The sequence below is a fragment of the Salvia hispanica genome, chromosome 3, assembly GCF_023119035.1.
Source record: "Salvia hispanica cultivar TCC Black 2014 chromosome 3, UniMelb_Shisp_WGS_1.0, whole genome shotgun sequence".
Lineage (NCBI taxonomy): Eukaryota > Viridiplantae > Streptophyta > Magnoliopsida > Lamiales > Lamiaceae > Salvia > Salvia hispanica.
In genome coordinates, this window is record NC_062967.1 from 27,123,327 (window position 1) to 27,143,841 (window position 20,515).

A 20,515-nucleotide genomic window follows, 5' to 3' on the forward strand; every position below is an offset into this window, starting at 1 on the left:
AGTTTTGCGCTAACATTGAGCAATGATGTGCGAGACTGCGAGCATGTCATTGTGCGCTCAATTAATTCATTAAGTAAAGCTCTTTTTGATACATGAAATTGAGGTCCAGAATAGATGACATACATTTCAAATCTAATATTATGGTATAAAAAAAATATTTGAATTTGAAATTAAATTAAATTACAATTTCAATATCTCCATTTTGCAATTTGAATTTCATATCTAAAAGTAGACAAAGCCCCACTTGATATCATGAAATTTGACCCGTGGAATTGAAATTGAAGCAAATCGAATGCTTCAATTCCAAATCCAATGTTTGGTACTACAAAATATATAGATTTGGAATTGTAATAAATTCTCACAATTCCATAATTTGAATTCCACTTAGAGTTTGTTTGAGAACATGGAATTGGAGGTGTGGAATTGGAATTGGAGCCTTCAATTCCAAATCCAATGTTTGGCACCACAAAAATGTTTGGATTTGGAATTGAATTGCAGTTCCAAATCTTCCAATTCCACAATTTGAATTCCATATCAAAGGTAGAAAATTTGAATTCCAAATAGTCATAAAATTAGATAAATTTAGTATATAGCCACAACACACACTTCACACACTACACACATTTCACACACTACACATATTTCACACATTTCATGCACTTCACACACTACACACATTTCACACACTACATACATTTCACACACTACACATATTTCACACATTTCACGCACTTCACACACTACACACACTACACACGCTACACACATTGCACACATTTCACACACTACACACCACACACACATTTCACACACTACACACATTTTACACACTGCACACATTTTACACATTTCACACACTACACACATTTCACACACTACACATCACACATTTCACACATTTCAAACACTACACACATTTCACACACTACACACTACACACATTTCACACACTATACACAGTATACACATGTCACACCCAACCTTGTATGACTTATGCACTTACTATAAATATATTCAAATTTTCAAAAGCACACATATTATATAATTTCAAAAACCAACATTTTTCAGGTACATATTTCAAATAATTCTGAACTGTAGTGGTACCCTCTCACCACTCTATATACTACACATTTATTTATATGCAAAAATGATGAGGAGGAGAAGGTTGCCAAAACGTGTCAGCCGCCGACCCTGATAACATGTGGAGTTCCTACGACCCACGTCAACGAAATAATTTCACCGATATCTTATTCCTGAAAAATATTAGTGGTTTATATGAGTCACAACTCAGTGCGTATAAACCTTACCTTTAATTCCACAGCCCAAACAATCAATTATATTCTTTAACCAATATATATAACAATTATCAACAAATATTAAAATATTTCCATATAAATATGCATATGTCACTCTGTTCAGTTTATTATTCTGTGATAGTTCAAGCATGGTATCTACCCGGGATTTTCAATATGCCACTATGATTTGACCCGAAGGTCCCACTATGATTTGACCCTTAGGTCCCACTGTGAATTGACCCGTAGGTCCCAATATTATTTGACCCGAAGGTCCCAATATGATTGACCCGAAGGTTCCAATATGTCCACTATGATTTCAGATCCAAGACATGACTATCACAGATCCTCTTTAATCAAATGATTCAATTAATTCCAATACCATATGCAAAACATATCTATTGCACCAATCACATATCACATCATATTTCACCATCAATATCATATAACACATAATTATATCAAAATCACGTCATATAATCAAATTATTAACTTTATTTAACATCTAGTAAAAAAGGACATAAAATATGTAAAATTAAAAGTGTAATTTATACACACCTAATTACGACATACTACTATTTAATCATGCTCTTAATTTCGTCTCCTTCTCTATAGCTCTCGATCTTTGCTCTTTTCAACCTACATGCTCTCGATGAACTTTCTAATTAATATTGAACTCTCTGTTTTCTTATCCCTCTTTTTATACTATCTAATATATGGAGGTGTATAAAAAAAAGATTAGTCACTGGCTTTAAATTAGGCCAAGTAATAAAAAAAATACATGCATTGCTTCTCCAATTCCCACGTATCATCTCATATTATGCACATATACTTCTATTAAAAATACTATGGCGGCTAAGCTTTTACCATATTAAAAAGTTTCCTAAATTGGGCGTACCCCCAAATGTACATATAATATGCATAAAAAGAATTTACCTACTTTACCTATATAATAATAAAGTAGATCACTAAATATAACAATCCTTACAGTTAATTCTACATATATTAATTTCACATAATTTACTAAACACAATATTACAATGCAACCTAGTCAAAACTCTATAGTTCTAATAAAAATATATCATCATGTAATTATAATAAAATATGTAATTATGCAATATGATATATGATTTGGGTCACGGATGTCACAACACATTTCACACACTACACACACTACACATATTTCACATATTTCACACACTACACACATTTCACACTCTACACACTACAAACATTTCACACACTATACACATTTCACACACTACACACATTACACACATTTCACACATTAGACACATTTCACACACTACACAAAGTATACACATTTCACACACTACACACTACACACATTTCATACACTACACACATTTCACACATTTCAGACACTAAACACATTTCACATATTTCACACACTACACACTACACACATTTCACGTATTTCACACATTATACAGTTTCTCAATCTTGTGTTATGATTAATTTATAATTAATTTAATATTTTATTGAATAAATAATTTTTTATTAATTTTTTTTAAAATTCATTTTTAAATTAAAAAAAAATTAAAAATTTTATAATTTTTTTTATAAATTTTAAATTTTTTTTCAATAAAAACTAGCCAGAGTAAAACTATTATTGGAAAAAAAAATTCAACAATTTTTTTTTAAAAAAAAACTAAAATTTTAAAAGATTTTAAATTGTTTTTAAAAAAATTTAAAAAAAAACTAAAATAAAAATTGAAATGTGGATAGTGTGTGTAGTGTATGAAATATGTGTAGTGTGTGAAATGTGTGTAGTGTGTGAAATATTTGAAATGCGTGTAGTGTGTGAAGTGTGTGTAGTGTGTGAAATATTTGAAAGGGGTGTAGTGTGTGAAGTGTGTGTAGTTTGTGAAATATGTGAAATATGTGTAGTGTGTGAAGTGTGTGTAGTGTGTGAAATATGTGAAATATGTGTAGTGTGTGTAGTGTGTGAAGTGTGTGAAATATGTGAAATGTGTGCAGTGTGTGTATATTTATCAAACATGTCAATTCAATTTCATATCAATTCTCATTTTTACAAAACATAGGAGTTGGAATTGAATTATAATTCAATTCCTTCGAATTCAATTCCAATTCCAATTCAATTCTAATTCCGTGTCCCAAACGGAGCCTTAAAGTAAATAATTGAATTCTTAATAGTTACCCCCTCACTCGGCCATAAGGAGTCCCAATTTTCTATTTTAGTCCGTCCGCGGTTAGAAGTCCCGGTTTACTATATACTCCTATATAGTCATTTTGTGATTAGGAGTCTCAATTCATTTTTACTATAAATGGTAGATAAGTCTCATATTCCACTAACTAATTCTACTAACTAATTTCACTTACATTCTACTACTATTATAAAATGAGCGTTACATTCTCAGTATTTTTTCTACTCACATATTTCTTTATTATTACTTAAAAATCATGTCGAACTCAAGTGAGACTTTAATGCTGGACGAAGGTAAAATAAAATTGGATACCTTCACACACTACACACACTGCACACACGCACTTTATATCAAATCCTTTAAATTCAATTTCGTAGAATTCTAATTCTAATTTCAGTTTTGTGCATAGAATAGACCCATAATTGAAATTCCAAATAGTTATAAATTAGAAATATTCACTGCATATAGCGATAGTACACACGAACTTTGCATACACACGTACAAAATACACACACTGCACACATATATGTTTGTGCATGCATTCAAATTCAGTTTCATATCAATTACTACTTCATCTTACCAAACATAACATATGATTTGAAATTAAATTAAAATTCCTTAATTCAATAATATAAAATTCAATTTTCATGTAGCAAACAAAAACCAATATTGGTCACCTAGTCAATTGATTGGTTCTTTGACCTCATTTTCAATTCCTTTGCAGTAGGAGACACTCCAAATTTCCAAATCTTTTACTAAACTCTTTTCCTATTTTTCTAAAGTGATTTCCACTAATTTGTATTCATGCAATGATGAGGATGCAGTGTGGGGAGTTTCTATCTGGGACTGGTAGTAGCTCTCTATATCTAGGAAGATACGAATGTCTTAGTCATAACAAGTGACAGCTTGCATAGAATCTAAGTATATAAAGTAATAACTTGATTTTCTTTTTAAGGCCGCTTTCCATATGCTTTTCATATTGTGTGGGTCTATTAAATGTAGGCGGTGACAAGATTTAGTAGTTTCGATTTTGTGAAATAACAGATACTCCTCCTTATAGATATTAATTAATGTTCCCTTTTTAAAAAATACTCCTTATATAACAATACTCACTTCATATTTTTGTGTGCATGGTGATAAAAATAAAGATCGATCCGGTACAATTGAATTTCATAATGCATGTAATAGTTAAGCCTATTCACGACAATGAATCAATGGTCCCGGTTTTGTGCTTAACTCAAAGATCTCCACTGGATTTTTGGTGTTTTATTAAGAATATATTCAAGTTTAGAGCATCCCGAACGGAAGGGAGAGACACCCGAACAACGGGGTGTGCATAGAGGTGGGCAATGTCAGATTGCTCCCTCGATTGTTGTTTCTTAACATGCTCCCACCAATATCCCGCGCTGGATGAACCCTGTAATACCCGTTTATATGCTCATCATAATGAGAAAAGGGTTGTCGCTATCAGCATCGTCATGCCTTGATAAATCCGAATCCGAATCTGCGTCGGTTGAGGTCTCCAAGCACGCAATGTGTCACTAGAGTGCTTGTACATGTTCCTTAGATCATCGATCTCAACGTCATAACTGCCATCTAATAAAACAATGAAACCTAAAGCAAATAAAATGAAAACTAAAAATTTAAAATTAAATTCAAATAATCGTAAAAAGACTATTACGCCTTTCAAATGACCTACGACGACCAAATTGCACAGCACATTATGGAATCTCGATGACTTTAATTCCTCACAATCATCATGCAAATTTCAAGTTGTTTTCGGCGTAACATAAAAGAAATGAGTGTTCAATAAAAAGTTGACAAGTAAAAACTAAAAACTATTGAACCCACAGTTTTATAGTATACCACTAATGGTATTATTATGATTATAGCCGCTAAGCTAACAAAAATATGATTATATGATTCATATTCCATCACGTCAATAACGTTTTGCATTAATTTCCATATCATCTCTTTTTTGACTTATATGAAGGAACCGAAATTACGAATGCACATTAGGAAACACAAATGGGAATGCTAGTCCTCTCATGCAGAAAATGGAAATCTCTCCCTATATAACTATAAATATACCCCAAAATTAACTAGGCTTTTAACTTGTAATCCTATATTCTTTATTATCATTTCCCCTTATATCTATTTATATACTCCACATATATATAACCAATAATATGGCTAATGAAGAAGTACTAGTAGGTTTTAGGTTCTCTCCATCAGAGGAAGAATTGCTCTCTTATTATCTTCCTAAGAAGCTGAACGGGTCCACACCCACCATTGATAGGGTTATACCACTTCTCCCCATCTACGACTATAGTCCTTGGGAGCTACCACGTTAGTTTATGTCAATTTTTATTTATTTATTAATCTAACATTTTGAATTTTTGATTATTTTCTACTACTTCTCATTGTGTGGTGTTAAAATGAAGCAGAATTGGCCGGAGAATTGTGTGGTGGTGGAGATAGAGAGGAATGGTTCTTCTTCACCGCAATGCAAGAAAGGGAAGCCCGCGGAGGAAGGCCTAATCGCCTTACTGAGGCCGGATACTGGAAAGCTACTGGCTCTCCTTGTGATATTTTCACCTCACAAAATCTTCGAATTGGGAGGAGGAAAACGATGGTTTTCTACGTGGGGCGAGCTCCCCACGGCTCCAAAACTATGTGGAAAATGAATGAGTATAAAGTGTATGATCAGTCGTCTGCTGTTGCTAATCCTCAGGTGTGTTTCTACTTTCTAGGTCTCTTTCCTTTTCTTGTTATTACAATGTGTTTGGTTTATACTATGTTGGAAGAATCTCCATTCCCAAAAAAAGGCCTTATGGCCCGTTACACCGTCCCTTTCTCCTCCTTCTCTCTCCATCACGACGACTCTCCTCTCTTTCCTACGTTTGTGCTTTCTAACAAAATCTTATGACGGAATTAACCAGGAATTTAAACAAGTCGATGCTGAAATTTATAATAAAATGGTTAAGCCCAAGAATTATATGAATATAGAAACTTGACCGAAAATATGAAAATGGTTAAGCCTAAGAAAAACAAAATAGTTAATTACCCCCGCAAGAGCCGCGTCTTGGCTTATGCTAGATCCGTCACTGTTTGCAGCTTCTCCGCCTGCGCACCATGGTTGTCACTCGCCATTGCTTTGGTGGTGGTCTCAACTTGAAATCCAATGTCGGTTTTTTGCTAGATTTTTGAGGCGATAGGGACAAGTTCGACAAAATATGCGGGCCAATTAATTATTATTTGGTTTATTCATCAAATACTTCATTAATAAATCTAAATTAATTAATAAATTTCACATATCCTCAATTAATCACCAATTAAATCATTTTACCATCAATTAACATATTATAGTTTAGCTAATTCTAATCAATAATCACATACTTATCTAACTTTTATATGCACAAAATATTTATATTTGACATAAGGGTATTTTGGTCATTTCACATTTTTTAATAAAATAATCTTGCAGACTAGGGTTTTGATTTGGGTTTATAATGTACTAACTGTTACTTGTGATGCACAGCTGAAGGAAGAACTCAGCTTGTGCAGAATCTACACGAGATCCACTTGCCCGAGGGCGTTTGGGCGGCGTCCTGCAGCGGCGCACCACCACCGTCATTGTACTGATCATGAGGCTGTGATAACAACTGATCATAATCAGCAGAATTCAGCTGTGGAAAATGGACTCAATTCGGATATGGAAACAGAATTTGAACCCTTAGATGATTCGGAAATACGAATGTTGCTCGACTTTTTTGACATATGAAAGAGTTTTGTGCAAGAGATTATGCTGATATATATAACATATAGTACCATGAATTAGCAGAAAATAATAGATTAATAAATCAGTAATGTTTTTTCTAAGAATGTTGTACCTATTATTAAGTGTTGGATTATAAAGAAATCATCAAGTTTCATGGTTTTATTAGTGAGGAAAATGTACCATCTGATGTTTTTGGATTCTCTTTTGGTCATCTAGTTTCATGTTTTTATTGGGTTTAGGATTTCAGTTTTAACTGCAGAAATTTAGTTTGTTTTGTTGGAATCTAAATTTCTATTTATTAACCATATCTTGCAAAGCTATTTAAATAAATAAATAAGACAAATGTTCTTTCTTTGAAAAGTGTTCAAAAATGACTTGCAATTTTATGGTACAGTTTTGAGTCCAACTTTTTGTAATTCAATGTGTTGTTATAATAATGCAGATTTTTCAAATAATGTTACATTTCACTTTTAAATAAAAGTTGTCAATCCTTAATTATCTCGATTAGAATCTCAAAAAATGTAAAACTTTTATAATTCTCTCGATTTTAATTATTTTGTCACATTCCAAATCAAATGGAGTATAGTTTTATGAGGATTCTAACAAAATATCAATTGCATATATCTAGACGAAAAAATTGCACGAAACATGTTTTTTACTACTATATATCTATAATGCTATGATATAATGATCTTCCTTGCATACGTATGATTCCCTACGTACGTTAATGTACATAACGATCTAAATTCATTGTAGGTAATATCGAAAAATAATGTGTATGCATGATGGAAATAATTATGTACTACTAATTATTTTGGTCATAATTAGTGATTATGTGATGATGAATTGATGATGTCTAATTTGATTATATTTTCTGTGCATATATTAGTTGACGAGGATTTAGGGCTAGCAACATATGAGTAGTATTATTTTCTAGAAAAATGACACCAATTGTCAAGTAGAAAAATGGTTGTTAAAAAGGATATGTTATATCTATCAAAACCCATATTTTCGACAATATTATAACCCAAACGATTTTCCATTATTCCGAAACCATATTTCCATATGTAACTACCAAATGTTCATTTGGAAAAATTAAAATAAACATACGTCACAATACATTATATGTATGATGAAAAAGTGCACACTACGCACATAATGGAATATGACTATAAAAACATATATTACAACATATATGAATAATTAAAAAGTGCATAAAGCATTATAAATTATGGAACAATGATATAACTGCAATTAGAAATTTTAAAAATCCAATTATAAATAATTATATGACTTGGAGTGAAACCTCTATAAAGATATATCAATAGAATTAATTTAATGGTTGAGATGAATAAAATAATTATGTAAATATAACAGCCAAAAAGAATAATTCATCAATATATAATTGACAAAATCATTATAATTATGGTAAAGATAATCATGTTGAAATAACTTGATCAGATATAGCGATACGCCTTTATAATGAAAACTTGTCCTTGCATAGTGAAACACTGCTGTAATATAGTAATAGAGAAATTATAACGACGTGAATAAAATAATTAAGATATTACGTTCGACTAATTTAAAATAAGTAAGGAAATACGTATATGATTTTGATATAATAATCATTACCTGGGGTAAAAAATATGGATCAATAAATCACATGAAATGATGTAAACTTACTTTTACCGTTTTGAATTAATTTACTCCGTATTATTTAATATTTCAACGTGGCTTAATTACAACCCTTAAGTTTGATTATACAATGGTCTAAAAATAATTTGTTATGCATAAATATGGAGTTATAATTTGGATAATTCACTTATACGTATCTTCTACTTTATTCTTTTTTTTTTTTTATTCTTTTATTCCTATCTCGTAGCATTACTTTATTTCATCTTTCCACTAGGCCCTTTAACAGTGTTCTTCATTTAACGTATATGACGGTGGAGAAATTCAGAAATCATTTATTGATTGAACAATACAACATCTTAATTATTGCTTATTAATTCTGCCGCCCATTTTGGATTCCCATTATTGGCGTCGCATCTCTTGAGGTCACTTGACATATGTTGATTAAACGACATGCCAGATAGGTTTCTATGAAAAATATGTCATCATAATTATATATACTACTTATAACATACTACTATTATAAAATTGATTTGTTTTATTAAATTTCCCTTATAATTTCGCCCCATAAACTAAGATGATTTTTCTAGAAATATTAATGTCTTAGTCGTGATACTGGCAAATATGGATACATAAATGCATTGAATATATGCATTCTTTTTTAAGGCCAAACTTAAATCCCTTAAGTCACAACATATATAGCCGCTTTCCATAAGCACTTTCATACCTAAATTTAAATTGGGGTTGAGTATAGTGACTTCATAAATAGTACTCCATCCGTCCCGTAATAGATGTTATTATTGATTGATGGTACCGAATATTAGCAAAGTTTATAAATTAATGCGAGGAAGAAATTTTTCTAAAAAGAAATAAAATGTGATATCTATTATGGGACAAACTATGTCTCAATGTAGATGTAACACTTTTCTTTTTTTGTAGTTTGTCACACAAACAATGTTATATTTATATACTCCAGCTGTCCTACTCTAAGTGACATTTTTGCTTTTTGACCTGTCCCACTTTAAATGACACAATTCTTAAAATAAGAAATCTTTTTCAACTTTTTCTTTCTCTTACTTTTTTCTTTTTATGCTTAATTCACAAAACAATACTAGATAAAAACGCATACTGAATTAGAAATGCTTCACTTAAAGCGAGACGAAAAGCGAACAATAATATATTTCATCTCTTCACTTAACAAACAAAATAACATATCTTAAAATCTTATGACATCAGTTGTGACACCTGTAAAACAAATTTAGACAAAACAAAATTTTAATGACCGTTGAATAAAAGTTGACAAATTGAACCCACGATTTAGCTCAAGCCACTTTCCACCACCTTGAATACGTTATGCCGTAATTTGAACAACATATGTCATTCTCAAATGTGGGTTTTAGAAGAAACTATTTTCCACTATTAAATGTGATCTCGATTAGGGTTTCTTCATGCAGAAAATGGAAACCTCTCTATAAATATAGCCAAAGAATTAGGCTTAGCTTGTATTCTCCTTTTCTTTTTGTTTATTTACACATATATATACATCTTTATTTAAATATATAACGATCTAATATAATTAATATGGGTGATGAAGAAGTGTTTGTAGGTTTTAGGTTCTTTCCGACTGAGGAAGAACTTCTCACTTATTACCTTCCTAAGAAGCTAAATGGGCTCACACCCTTAATTGACAGGGTTATTCCACTCCTTCAAATCTACGATTACAGTCCTTGGGAGCTTCCACGTTAGTTTATATCAATTGTTTTTTTGTTAATATAACATTTTGATTTTGCATGTTAATTATAGGATGAAGTTCTTATTGTGTAGTGTTAAAATGATGCAGAATTAGCCGGAGAATTGTGCCGTGGAGACAAAGAGCAATGGTTCTTCTTCACCGCGATGCAAGAAAGGGAAGCCCGCGGAGGAAGACCTAATCGCCTTACTGAGACAGGATACTGGAAATCTACAGGCTCTCCTTGTGATATTTTCACCTCTCAAAATCTCCGAATTGGAAGGATAAAGACCATGGTTTTCTACGTGGGCCGAGCTCCCCATGGATCGAAAACTATGTGGAAAATGAACGAGTATAAAGTCTATGATCATTCTACTAATTATCCTCAGGTTTCTTTTCTTTTTTAGGGTTTAATTTGGAGAGATTGTTTAGGGTTTGTTTAAGTTTATTAGGGTTTCAATTTGGGAATAGGTTTTCTAATGTATAATGGAGTACTATAATTTGATAGTAACTCTTAAAACTTGTGATGCACATGTAGTTGAAGGAAGAACTCAGCTTGTGTCGAATTTACACGAAATCCAATTTCCGGAGGGCGTTTATTGGGCGTCCATCGGCGGCGCTCTACCTTCCTCCCATTACTGATGAGGCTGTGATAACAACTGATCATAATCAGCAGAATTCAGCTGTGGAAAATGGACTCGTTTCAGATATGGAAACAGAATTTGAAACCTCAGATGATTCGGAAACACGCATGTTGCTTGACTGGTTGTTTGACATATGAAGGAAGCAATATATTACTAATAAGCAACTTGATTAATAATGTTCTTGCTAAGAACAAAGTAGTTAGTTGGTTGGTTGGGGATTGATGTACTTATTAATAAGTGTTGGATTAATTATGTTTGGATTATGTTATGATCATTTAGTTTCAAGTTTTAATTTGCGAGTCTTGTTTGGAGTGGCATGTTCTATTGTTCTACTTTTAGCAAATCTCATTAAGTGTTGGATTGCATTATGTTTGGATTCTCCTCTAGTTTCATGTTTTTTTTTTTTACTATATATGAAGATTGCTTAGAGTGGATACAATATTAAGGGTAAAAAAACATAAAGATCGGTCAAATTCTGGTCTATCTCCCTATTTTAAAAAATGATCAATTATATCTTAACTTTGATATTTTTCTCAAAATTTCATCAGACTATGACATATGTAAAAATTAAATATTACATAATTGACTAATTATAGTACTTTATTATCTCTCTTACTTTATCACTCTCCACTTTAAACTTTAAATATCAATATCTTAACTCCTGTGTCCAAAAGAAATTTATCAACAAACTTGGGATGGAGGAAGTATTAAATTGTATCTTTGTTGACTTGCAATATAATGATCTTTCACGGTTTAAGGTTTGATAGTCTATTGTCTACGCAAGATTTAGGGGTCGACTGATCCCACTACCTACTTGGCTATTTAACTATTCTCTGTCTCACTCAAGATGTTCATTCTTAAATCATATGAGATTTTAGGAGGAGTGAGATTTTAGGAGGAGTTGTTAGATGAAATAAGTAGAAAGTACAATGTAGTTGAACATTATTAATGAGGAGAGTTGAGAGAGTGATTTATTTTCAAATTTAGAATATTGACAATTTTAGTTGGACAAACTAAAAATGAAAGGTGAATAACTTGAGTGGGATATAGAAAGTATATATTTAATTGCCTTGGAGAAAGTATATATTTAATTGCCCTAGTATATATCACCGACTCATGAATATGATTGGTTAATTAATTATATTTTCAAACTCAAAATCTTTTTGCACTCTTCATAAATATATTTCCACTAACTTTATAATGCAATAATGATGTTCGTTTAATTAATAATGAAAGAAGACTACAAAAGGAAAAACGACAAAGGAAATTATAAGAAGTCAACGATTATTCATGCAAGGGAAATTTCCTTAAAAGAATGCAGTTTGGGATTTTTATCTCGTATTATTAATTAAATGGAGCATATATCTATCTCTATAGTCGTGACAAGTGACAATTGATTAATATGCTGATTTTTTCTTTTAAGTCCATACTAAATATTCCTTAATTCACAACATGGCCGCTTTCCAATATTTCATATATTGTGTGGGTCTAACACATACCATTTTACTTGTGGAAATTAATGTCACCGTCTTTTTTTTATATATAAGAATTACATTATATATTTCACAATATTATTGTGTGAATGGTGATAAAAATAAAGATCCGGTCCAACTATTTTCACATTATTGGTGATGAAAAACCACTAATAATTAGACCTTCCTTGGCACTCACTATAAGGAACTTTCATGTGTTTTCCCTGTTCCACAACATGGATCTCTCACTTGCATGTGTCTCCACTTGATTTTGGGTCAGCATGACAAGCACACGATTAAAAAATACATTGGCCTAAAATGGTGGCATGGTGTTACAATAAAGAGGATTGTCATCTTAGTACATCCCTACTAATAGAATATAAATATATATAAAAGTATAAAATTAATACAATATGTATAATACATATTATATAAAATATATTAAAAGGATATATATTATATATATGAAATAATATATTAAATTAATAGAATAAATATATATATAATATTATATTTAAAATATAATTTAGTTTTTCGGTTATTTTTATCGCCCGAACCGAATTGAACCGAAAAACTGAAATTTTTGTATTTTTAAAACCGAACCGAACCGAAAATCGAAAAAACCGAATCGAATTTCAAAATTTCGGTTTGATTCGGTATTCGATTTTCAGTTTTTTTGCTCACCCCTACATCTGTCTATACATGTATAAAAGGAGAGTCAAATTATTAATAGATAATGATTTGAAAAGTCAAAAAAAATTATAACTCATTTATTACTGCAATCCAATTTATTACTACTATTTAAATACTGATTTATTACTGAAGAGGCTTGGTCTGTTAAGAGTTAATGATGGTTAGCGAAAGAGTGTTCTAAAATTTATGAAGAAAACCCTCGGTCCAAGGAAATCCGCTAGACACTGGGTCTAGGAAGTCTCAGAGAACAACCTTGAGTTATGCTCTTCGTTGGGCACAATGGAAAACCACTACAATGGCTTTTAACTCAAACCCTTCAAAACCCTCAATATCGCTTTAAAGTGGAGAATTTCTGGAAACTAAAGGTACATGGAAGTAGGGATCGAATCCACAGAGATGAATGCGCAAGTAAACATGTTCAAAGACTAGGGAACTATTTTTTTGTTGGTCTGCTGCCTACGCAATTTTGGGGTTGAGCTTTAATTCCGTAGACTTGGTGCATTGAAATATTCTCCATGTAGACATGCCTAGATCTAGGTAGAAACATAAAAAACATGCATATTAATCGAAATAGAGCGAGACAATTACTAGATCGAACGAACAATTTCTCTGAATTAACCTAAACCTGGGAAAACAACTAAATGTGGGGACCATTTTCTGAAAAGGTAGAGTAGATCTGAAAAGCTGTAAAATAACTAACTAAAGGACTAACTAACAACTGACATCATCTTCTCCAACATTTATCATGAAACAACCAATTAAAAGTAAGTAACGAACGATCAAAGCAAAGTAGACGGAATTAAACCGATAGAAATGAAGAACAGTTCGAACTAAAGCAGATCTACGACTACTAGACATTTTGAGTGTAAAACAAGAAATGCACTTTAAACAACGAAATTGTTTGCGAAAACAAGCAAGGTATCCATCTTCACAGACGCTCAGATTCTCACTTCTGATCAAGCCTCATCCACAACAACCAAACATCATTTCCATCTCCAATCCTCACAAGTTTACGTAGATTCAACCGAGCAACAACATATTTCTTGCAAAACAACTCCAAACTCAGATCAACCAACAATAATCAGCAAATCAAACCCAAAACAACACGATAAGATAAACGAAACAGAAGCAGTGATATCCATAGCAAAACACGAAATATCCAACGATAGCAACAACACAAGGCCGAGCCTCGAACAGCGAGGGCTCGGCGAGTACCAAAAGTAGACAGAAAAATAAAGACAATTGTTTCTTCGCCTCCGTAGAGACGGTGTTGCACCCAAACTTCCGATGAAAATGAGAACCCCCCTACGATTTTCCTCAAGTGAGTGTGTAGAAAAAGTGGAAAACTAAGCTAGGAGCTGGAAAAGTCATGTTTCATGTTGATTACGTGCTCCTTTTTATAATGGATAGAGCTTCTAGATTGTTCTTGCAATGCCCAATTTGCCCTTTTGATTCGATGCTCTTTTGTCTAGCGCTCTTCCTTGTTCAGCTTATTTTTCCTGCCAGCTTCCTCCACCAGGCGATCTCTGTCTTCTTCCTGGGGCTGGCGATTTTCTCTACACACCTGGCTCAAAAAGGTTTGTTAGACCCGGAAAATCATAGAATTTATCCCTATAACCAATACATCAAATTAGCCTCATCGATTTCTAATTAAATTATAATCTTAATTACATATGTAACTCCAATTTAACAATTAAAGAACTCAGCCCAAGCCAATAGTAAAAGCCGGCCCAAAACTTGTCTAAAATTCCCAGACCATTTCTTTTGCTCAACAATTTAAAACCCAATTGAAAGTCCAGTTAATAAAAGTAAAAGAGATCTCACCTTTCTCTCTACTCTCCGGTTTTAATTTTTATTTAATTTAGGATTCTAAGAGAATTTTCATCTACTATTTTTAAAAAGATGATGATAAAACTAAGATAGAGAGTAGAGACACAACACAAGCCAAACACGTTCTATAATTCATGCATGGACTTGAAATGTGTTTACATAAGTTTGATACATAAATTTCCAATTTATGGGATGGAAAATTGCAAGTTCATTTGAAACCTACGATTCTAATGTCAGTGAATTACAATTGACGTCAACTTATAATAATTCGATTCGAATTTATTCTTGCAATAAAACACAAAAATTATTGGTCTGGTACGTTAGAAGGTGCCGAGTTTGCGGATCCAAGTACGAACTTGATAACACACGATCATGAAACGAATATTCAAGCGCATTGCAAAGGTGATATGGCACAAACCGTGGTGGACGCAGATATGAACGTAAGTAGGGGTTAAATTTTTTAGATGAGTAAAGGCCCATAACTGGTCCTGAACATATACCCATTTTAATGCATTTTGGTCCTACACGTTAAAATCGCATTTGAACATTTGTCTGACACAATTACTCCAAGATTAATATTTTACTACTGATGTGAATGTTTAACCCGATTTTGATGGTTTTAACAATTCTCATTCGGGTTAAAACCGTTTAAAATTCAGATCAAAAACTGGTTAAAAAATTGACGAAATTGTTAGTGTAGGATCAATTGTGATCCGAGTTGAAATGTCCAGATGCAAAAAAATTCAAAAGATAAAGTATAAGACCAAAATTTATAAAATGAAGATATTTTCGGTACTGTCTTTTGGCTTTATCTTTATTAAAATTTACTTTAAAAGTAAATCACTGTGAAGTATCTTATACTCCCTCCATCCCATGCTACTTGAGGCGTTTCTTTTCGGCACGAGATTTAAGAAAATTGTGTTTAATGAGTTAAATAAAGTAGATGGACGAATAAAGTAAGAGATAAAAGAGAGAGTAAAGTAAAAGAAAGAATAAAGCAGGTGACATTAGATGTTTTGTTTTTAGGCAAAAAAAAGAAATGATTCAAGTAATTTGGGACAATATAAAATGGAATATGACTCAAGTAATTTGAGACAGAGGAATCATTATTAATAGAGGCTTTTATATAATAATGTGCGTGAAAAATAAATAGATTTTAAAACTTTATAACAGAAAAAAGTTAAAAAAAAGTGATTTCATTAGGGGCTAAAGCCTCCCCCAACACAGTAGTTCCGCCAGTGGGCATAACACAAATATATGTTTATTTGTTTTTTTTTTTTTTATCACATATGATTTTCAACGGTCGTGGATTCAAGTCTATCTATAAATATATAAAAGGAGAGTTTTGAGAATAATTACATGAATGCCATTAATAGTATAAAAAGATTTTAAATATACTTTTTATATTATTAAATTTAAATATCGTGTCATGTAACCTAAATGAAATATTAATACATGACTTTCATTTTTTCATGATTAACTACCCACTAATGACATTCATTGCCACTTTCTCACTAACCTATTCGCTTTGCATGCTCACATGGTTTCTAAGAAGAAGTACATCATTATATTCCTTTTGTTTTATTGATTTTTGAGCGTTCGTATTTATATACACATTTTTGTTCGACTTTGCTTCGTGGATTATTTCAAGATGGAATTTTTTATTCTTATTTTTATCACTTTAATAATTGCATGTGGGAACCGTGGAACGCGTATGCTTTCGGCTCCTTTACCTTATTTTTCTTTTTAAAACCGCTTTCTCTTAATGGTTGATCATGGTTGACCATCAATCGTGTCGTTTTTGTTGTTCTCCTTGCGGTCTTTATAGTAAGTGATGTTTGTTTTAAGTGTCAGCTTAATTATGTGATTTTTTTTCCCTTTTTTTCATGTACTATTGTGAAGTGTCGAATGTAAAATTTTTTCATGTAGTGTGCTCTATAGAATATTAGGTTGGTGGCAGCTCTTATTCATTTGTCTTTTTTGGACATGGTAGGGTGTACAGACAACACTAAGTAGCTATGGTGGTATACTATTAGGGGAGCAACCCGTTTTTTTTTTCCGGTTAAATGCTTGCATATTGATATCGGTTGATTTCCAGTTTTTTTGCTGTATTTTTGTTGATGATTTTGATCGATTTGACTATCTTCTAATATATATTTATACATTAATTTTGTGCACATGTAAGGAGTTTCGATTTTTCTTGTTTGCCGTATCCTATCAATTTCTAATTACACACTTCCTAGATCTAGAATCTAACTAGATCACAAGGTCTAGAGACTCACAAGACTGAAGTCTCTGGTCAGTTGGGTACTGGGGCAAACTCTAAAACCCTCAACCACGAGCACAAACTAGCACAGGAAGAGCACTTGTCCCATGCAGATGGACTCAGAAATACATGCGTAGAGATTTGAAACTATTTTTGGTTGGTCACGCCAATGATATTGGGGCTGAGGAATTTAACTAAGTGAATTCGGGAACAAAAAGATGCTATGCTAACCGCTAGATCTAAAGGTAAAAAATGAATTAAGGAGGCATTCAATCAACTACTAGATTCAATTTAACATCTCTAGACCAAGGAGATTAAAACAAGTAATCCAAACTTCCGAAAGGTAAGTACGGACAAACATCAAATTGTACCCTAACTAACTAAAGCATCAACTCGAAAATGACTTCATCTTCTTCAACGAACACAAATAAATGCAGAGATCGAGAAAAACAAACTCGATGTAGATTGGAAAACATAATTTTAACGGTAAACGAAACAACGACGGAAATCACACTACTAGACGAAGCAAACCAAGCAGAACAAATCCCCATAATCTCATGCACAAATTCCCCACTCTCCCGTTTCAGATCTGCACAATTTTCTGATGTTAAATCCACTCCTCGATCCAAGTATCCGAATAAAAATCCAACCAACACAACTTCAATACCACGATTCTCGAATCTCCTTAAAATATTCAAGAACAAATTCAAGAGAACATTCAAATAAACAACAAAACTAAAATATGTCGCCATAATAATCAACACGAAATCCAATCTCATCAAGGCAAATCAAACGTAAAATGTAACGGTTAAACTAATCCCACTACAACAAAAACAGCAAGCTCGACTTCCAAAAGTGAAGTTCGAGACGGAACAGAGTAGTAAACAAATTAATATAACAATCGTTTTCTTCGTCAGTGACTGGGTGGTGCACCGATACGAATTCAAAACCAAACCACCTCTTAAATTTCCCATATCCCTAGTGTGTGCTAAGAGCGTGACTGTGTGGAGGTAACCGTAATCTCGCTATTCTTGTTAAAAGCACTTCTTTATTTATAAGCTTCGAGGTGGGGTCACATTGAGGTATTGATCGGGACTATCGTCTCAAAGCCTTTGGCTTCCTTCCTCTAGCTTTTCCTCGTGATTCCGTTCCTCGCCTCCTCGCTAGATATCCTCCTCCAAAGATCTCCTGGATCTTAGCGCTTACACACACACTCCGGCTTAACAAAACTTGTTAGATCCAGCCAGAATGTGATGTTTTTCACTACATAACCAACAAATTAGCCTAATAAACCGAAGCCACACTTAACCATACTTGTCCTCAAGTATAAAGACAAGAAGAAAATTAAGAATAAGGCGAATTTCAAGCATGGTTATCCCCTTGACCGACTCTTACTGCACTCTAGACAAAACTCCTACACCTGGGATAATAACCGAGGCAAAGCTAGACACTAAAACAAAGAGTACATAATCACATAGGATTTAAAACATATAAATTGTATTACAGCCTATCAACTGTTTCAACTTTTAGGCAAACTGTCCCCCACAAGATTAAGATCAATCCAACAATGCACTCCTCCAAATAGCCTTTTCTCCCCTCTACCTAGCTAACTGCCACCAAGACAGCCTTTTACTTCCCACTGTTAGATTCACTGACGCTTTACTCTACTGTGGATGAGCTGACCGATTCTCTTAAGTTATTATTGCCAAATCCACCTAAACCCGGGTTGAGAATTCCTCCTTCTAACCACACCAGTCCCCTTTTTTTCTTTTTTTTTTTTTTTTTCTTTCTCTGACTTCATTCAAATTTATACCTCCTTGATTTCGACTTCTCATCCAGCTTATACCTCCTTGATTTCCTGACTTCGCCCAAATTTTGCTCCTTGATTTTTTCTCTTTTATTTCCTCCTCTGGACTTCGTCCAGCTTATACCTCCAAATTTTTGCGATTATATATTTTCTCCTTTCCCTTTTTTTTATTATTTTTTTCTTTTCTCTTTTCCTTCAGCATTCAGACTTTTGACAACAGCATAGCTTTGCTACATCACAGTTTATAACTCACCTCTAGAGAGGCTTCACAACTAAAGAAGTAAATACTTACTATCGTCTGCCTATCTCGTATCGTCTGGCTTACCAAAGAATCAGCTGCTTCCAAGTTGGGAATACCTCCCATTTTCACCATCTTCCTATGGGAATCTCAGACATATCCACTTGCAGTTCATGCGATACAATCCTAGACCTACAACTCCTCAAAGAGTACATAACACCGCATCGATTTTCCTTCTTCCCACTTCATCAAAGTTTGTCTCAAGCCATCACAGAAGGGGAAACAAGAGAATTCCAATGCACTTAAACAACAATTTCACTTCTCACACTTAGACCGAAAGAACTGCTAAGTGGGAGAAGAATAAACCAACAAACATAGAACTTCTCACACTTAGACCAAAGATTGGCTGCTGTAGAAGATACATCACTGATAAAACACAAAGAACGCATGGAAATAAAACACAGAAAAGAAACAAAACTGGGGGTAAAGCCCTATTTGGTCTCAAATGCTCATTGGGTCGACTCCCAGAGCCAGCGACTTCCAAGTGGTGGAACACTGGGCTATGATGATTTTCTTCTTTCACTGGGTTGCTCCAGCTCTTCCTTTCCTTCTGGGCAGCCTCTCGATCGAGTCCTGGTTTCCTCTATTAGCATTTTCGTCCTCGTGGATTTGGAACCTTCTGAATAGCTCTGTGGTCAACTCAATGGAATGGCTGGACGAGGACTCAGCCATGATGATCTTTTCATTTCGCCACTTCGGCCGATTTCGTTGTATCTGTAAGCTTTGCAGAGAATGACAGAGAGAGGGAGGAGCAAGTTGTGAAATTATTATGTGGAGAGGCAGTCTGCTCGCATCTCTTAGCTACTGGAAGAGAGACGGTTATGTGCATGACACATCACACTCTACTCTCCATAACTATGCCTGCATTTTGAATTTCAAATT

At 33.1% G+C, this 20,515-nt stretch overlaps 2 protein-coding genes across 2 annotated transcripts; both read left to right on the forward strand.

The window, feature by feature from the left end:
* Positions 1 to 5,670: 5,670 nt before the first annotated feature.
* On the forward strand, positions 5,671 to 7,265 carry LOC125209733 (NAC domain-containing protein 90-like). The gene is made up of 3 exons (XM_048109317.1): positions 5,671 to 5,830; positions 5,926 to 6,215; positions 7,023 to 7,265. The coding sequence occupies exons 1-3, from the start codon at positions 5,671 to 5,673 to the stop codon at positions 7,263 to 7,265; spliced, it is 693 nt and encodes a 230-aa protein (XP_047965274.1).
* Positions 7,266 to 10,475: 3,210 nt separating this feature from the next.
* Positions 10,476 to 11,404, forward strand: LOC125209734 (NAC domain-containing protein 90-like). The gene is made up of 3 exons (XM_048109319.1): positions 10,476 to 10,635; positions 10,735 to 11,012; positions 11,162 to 11,404. The coding sequence occupies exons 1-3, from the start codon at positions 10,476 to 10,478 to the stop codon at positions 11,402 to 11,404; spliced, it is 681 nt and encodes a 226-aa protein (XP_047965276.1).
* Positions 11,405 to 20,515: the final 9,111 nt, after the last annotated feature.

Coding starts and splice junctions, on each gene's coding strand:
- LOC125209733 (XM_048109317.1), top strand. CDS start 5,671: ATGGCTAATGAAGAAGTACTAGTAGGTTTTAGGTTCTCTCCATCAGAG. Junction 5,831..5,925: donor TAGTCCTTGGGAGCTACCAC/GTTAGTTTATGT, acceptor GTTAAAATGAAG/CAGAATTGGCCGGAGAATTG. Junction 6,216..7,022: donor CTGCTGTTGCTAATCCTCAG/GTGTGTTTCTAC, acceptor TGTGATGCACAG/CTGAAGGAAGAACTCAGCTT.
- LOC125209734 (XM_048109319.1), top strand. CDS start 10,476: ATGGGTGATGAAGAAGTGTTTGTAGGTTTTAGGTTCTTTCCGACTGAG. Junction 10,636..10,734: donor CAGTCCTTGGGAGCTTCCAC/GTTAGTTTATAT, acceptor AAAATGATGCAG/AATTAGCCGGAGAATTGTGC. Junction 11,013..11,161: donor ATTCTACTAATTATCCTCAG/GTTTCTTTTCTT, acceptor ATGCACATGTAG/TTGAAGGAAGAACTCAGCTT.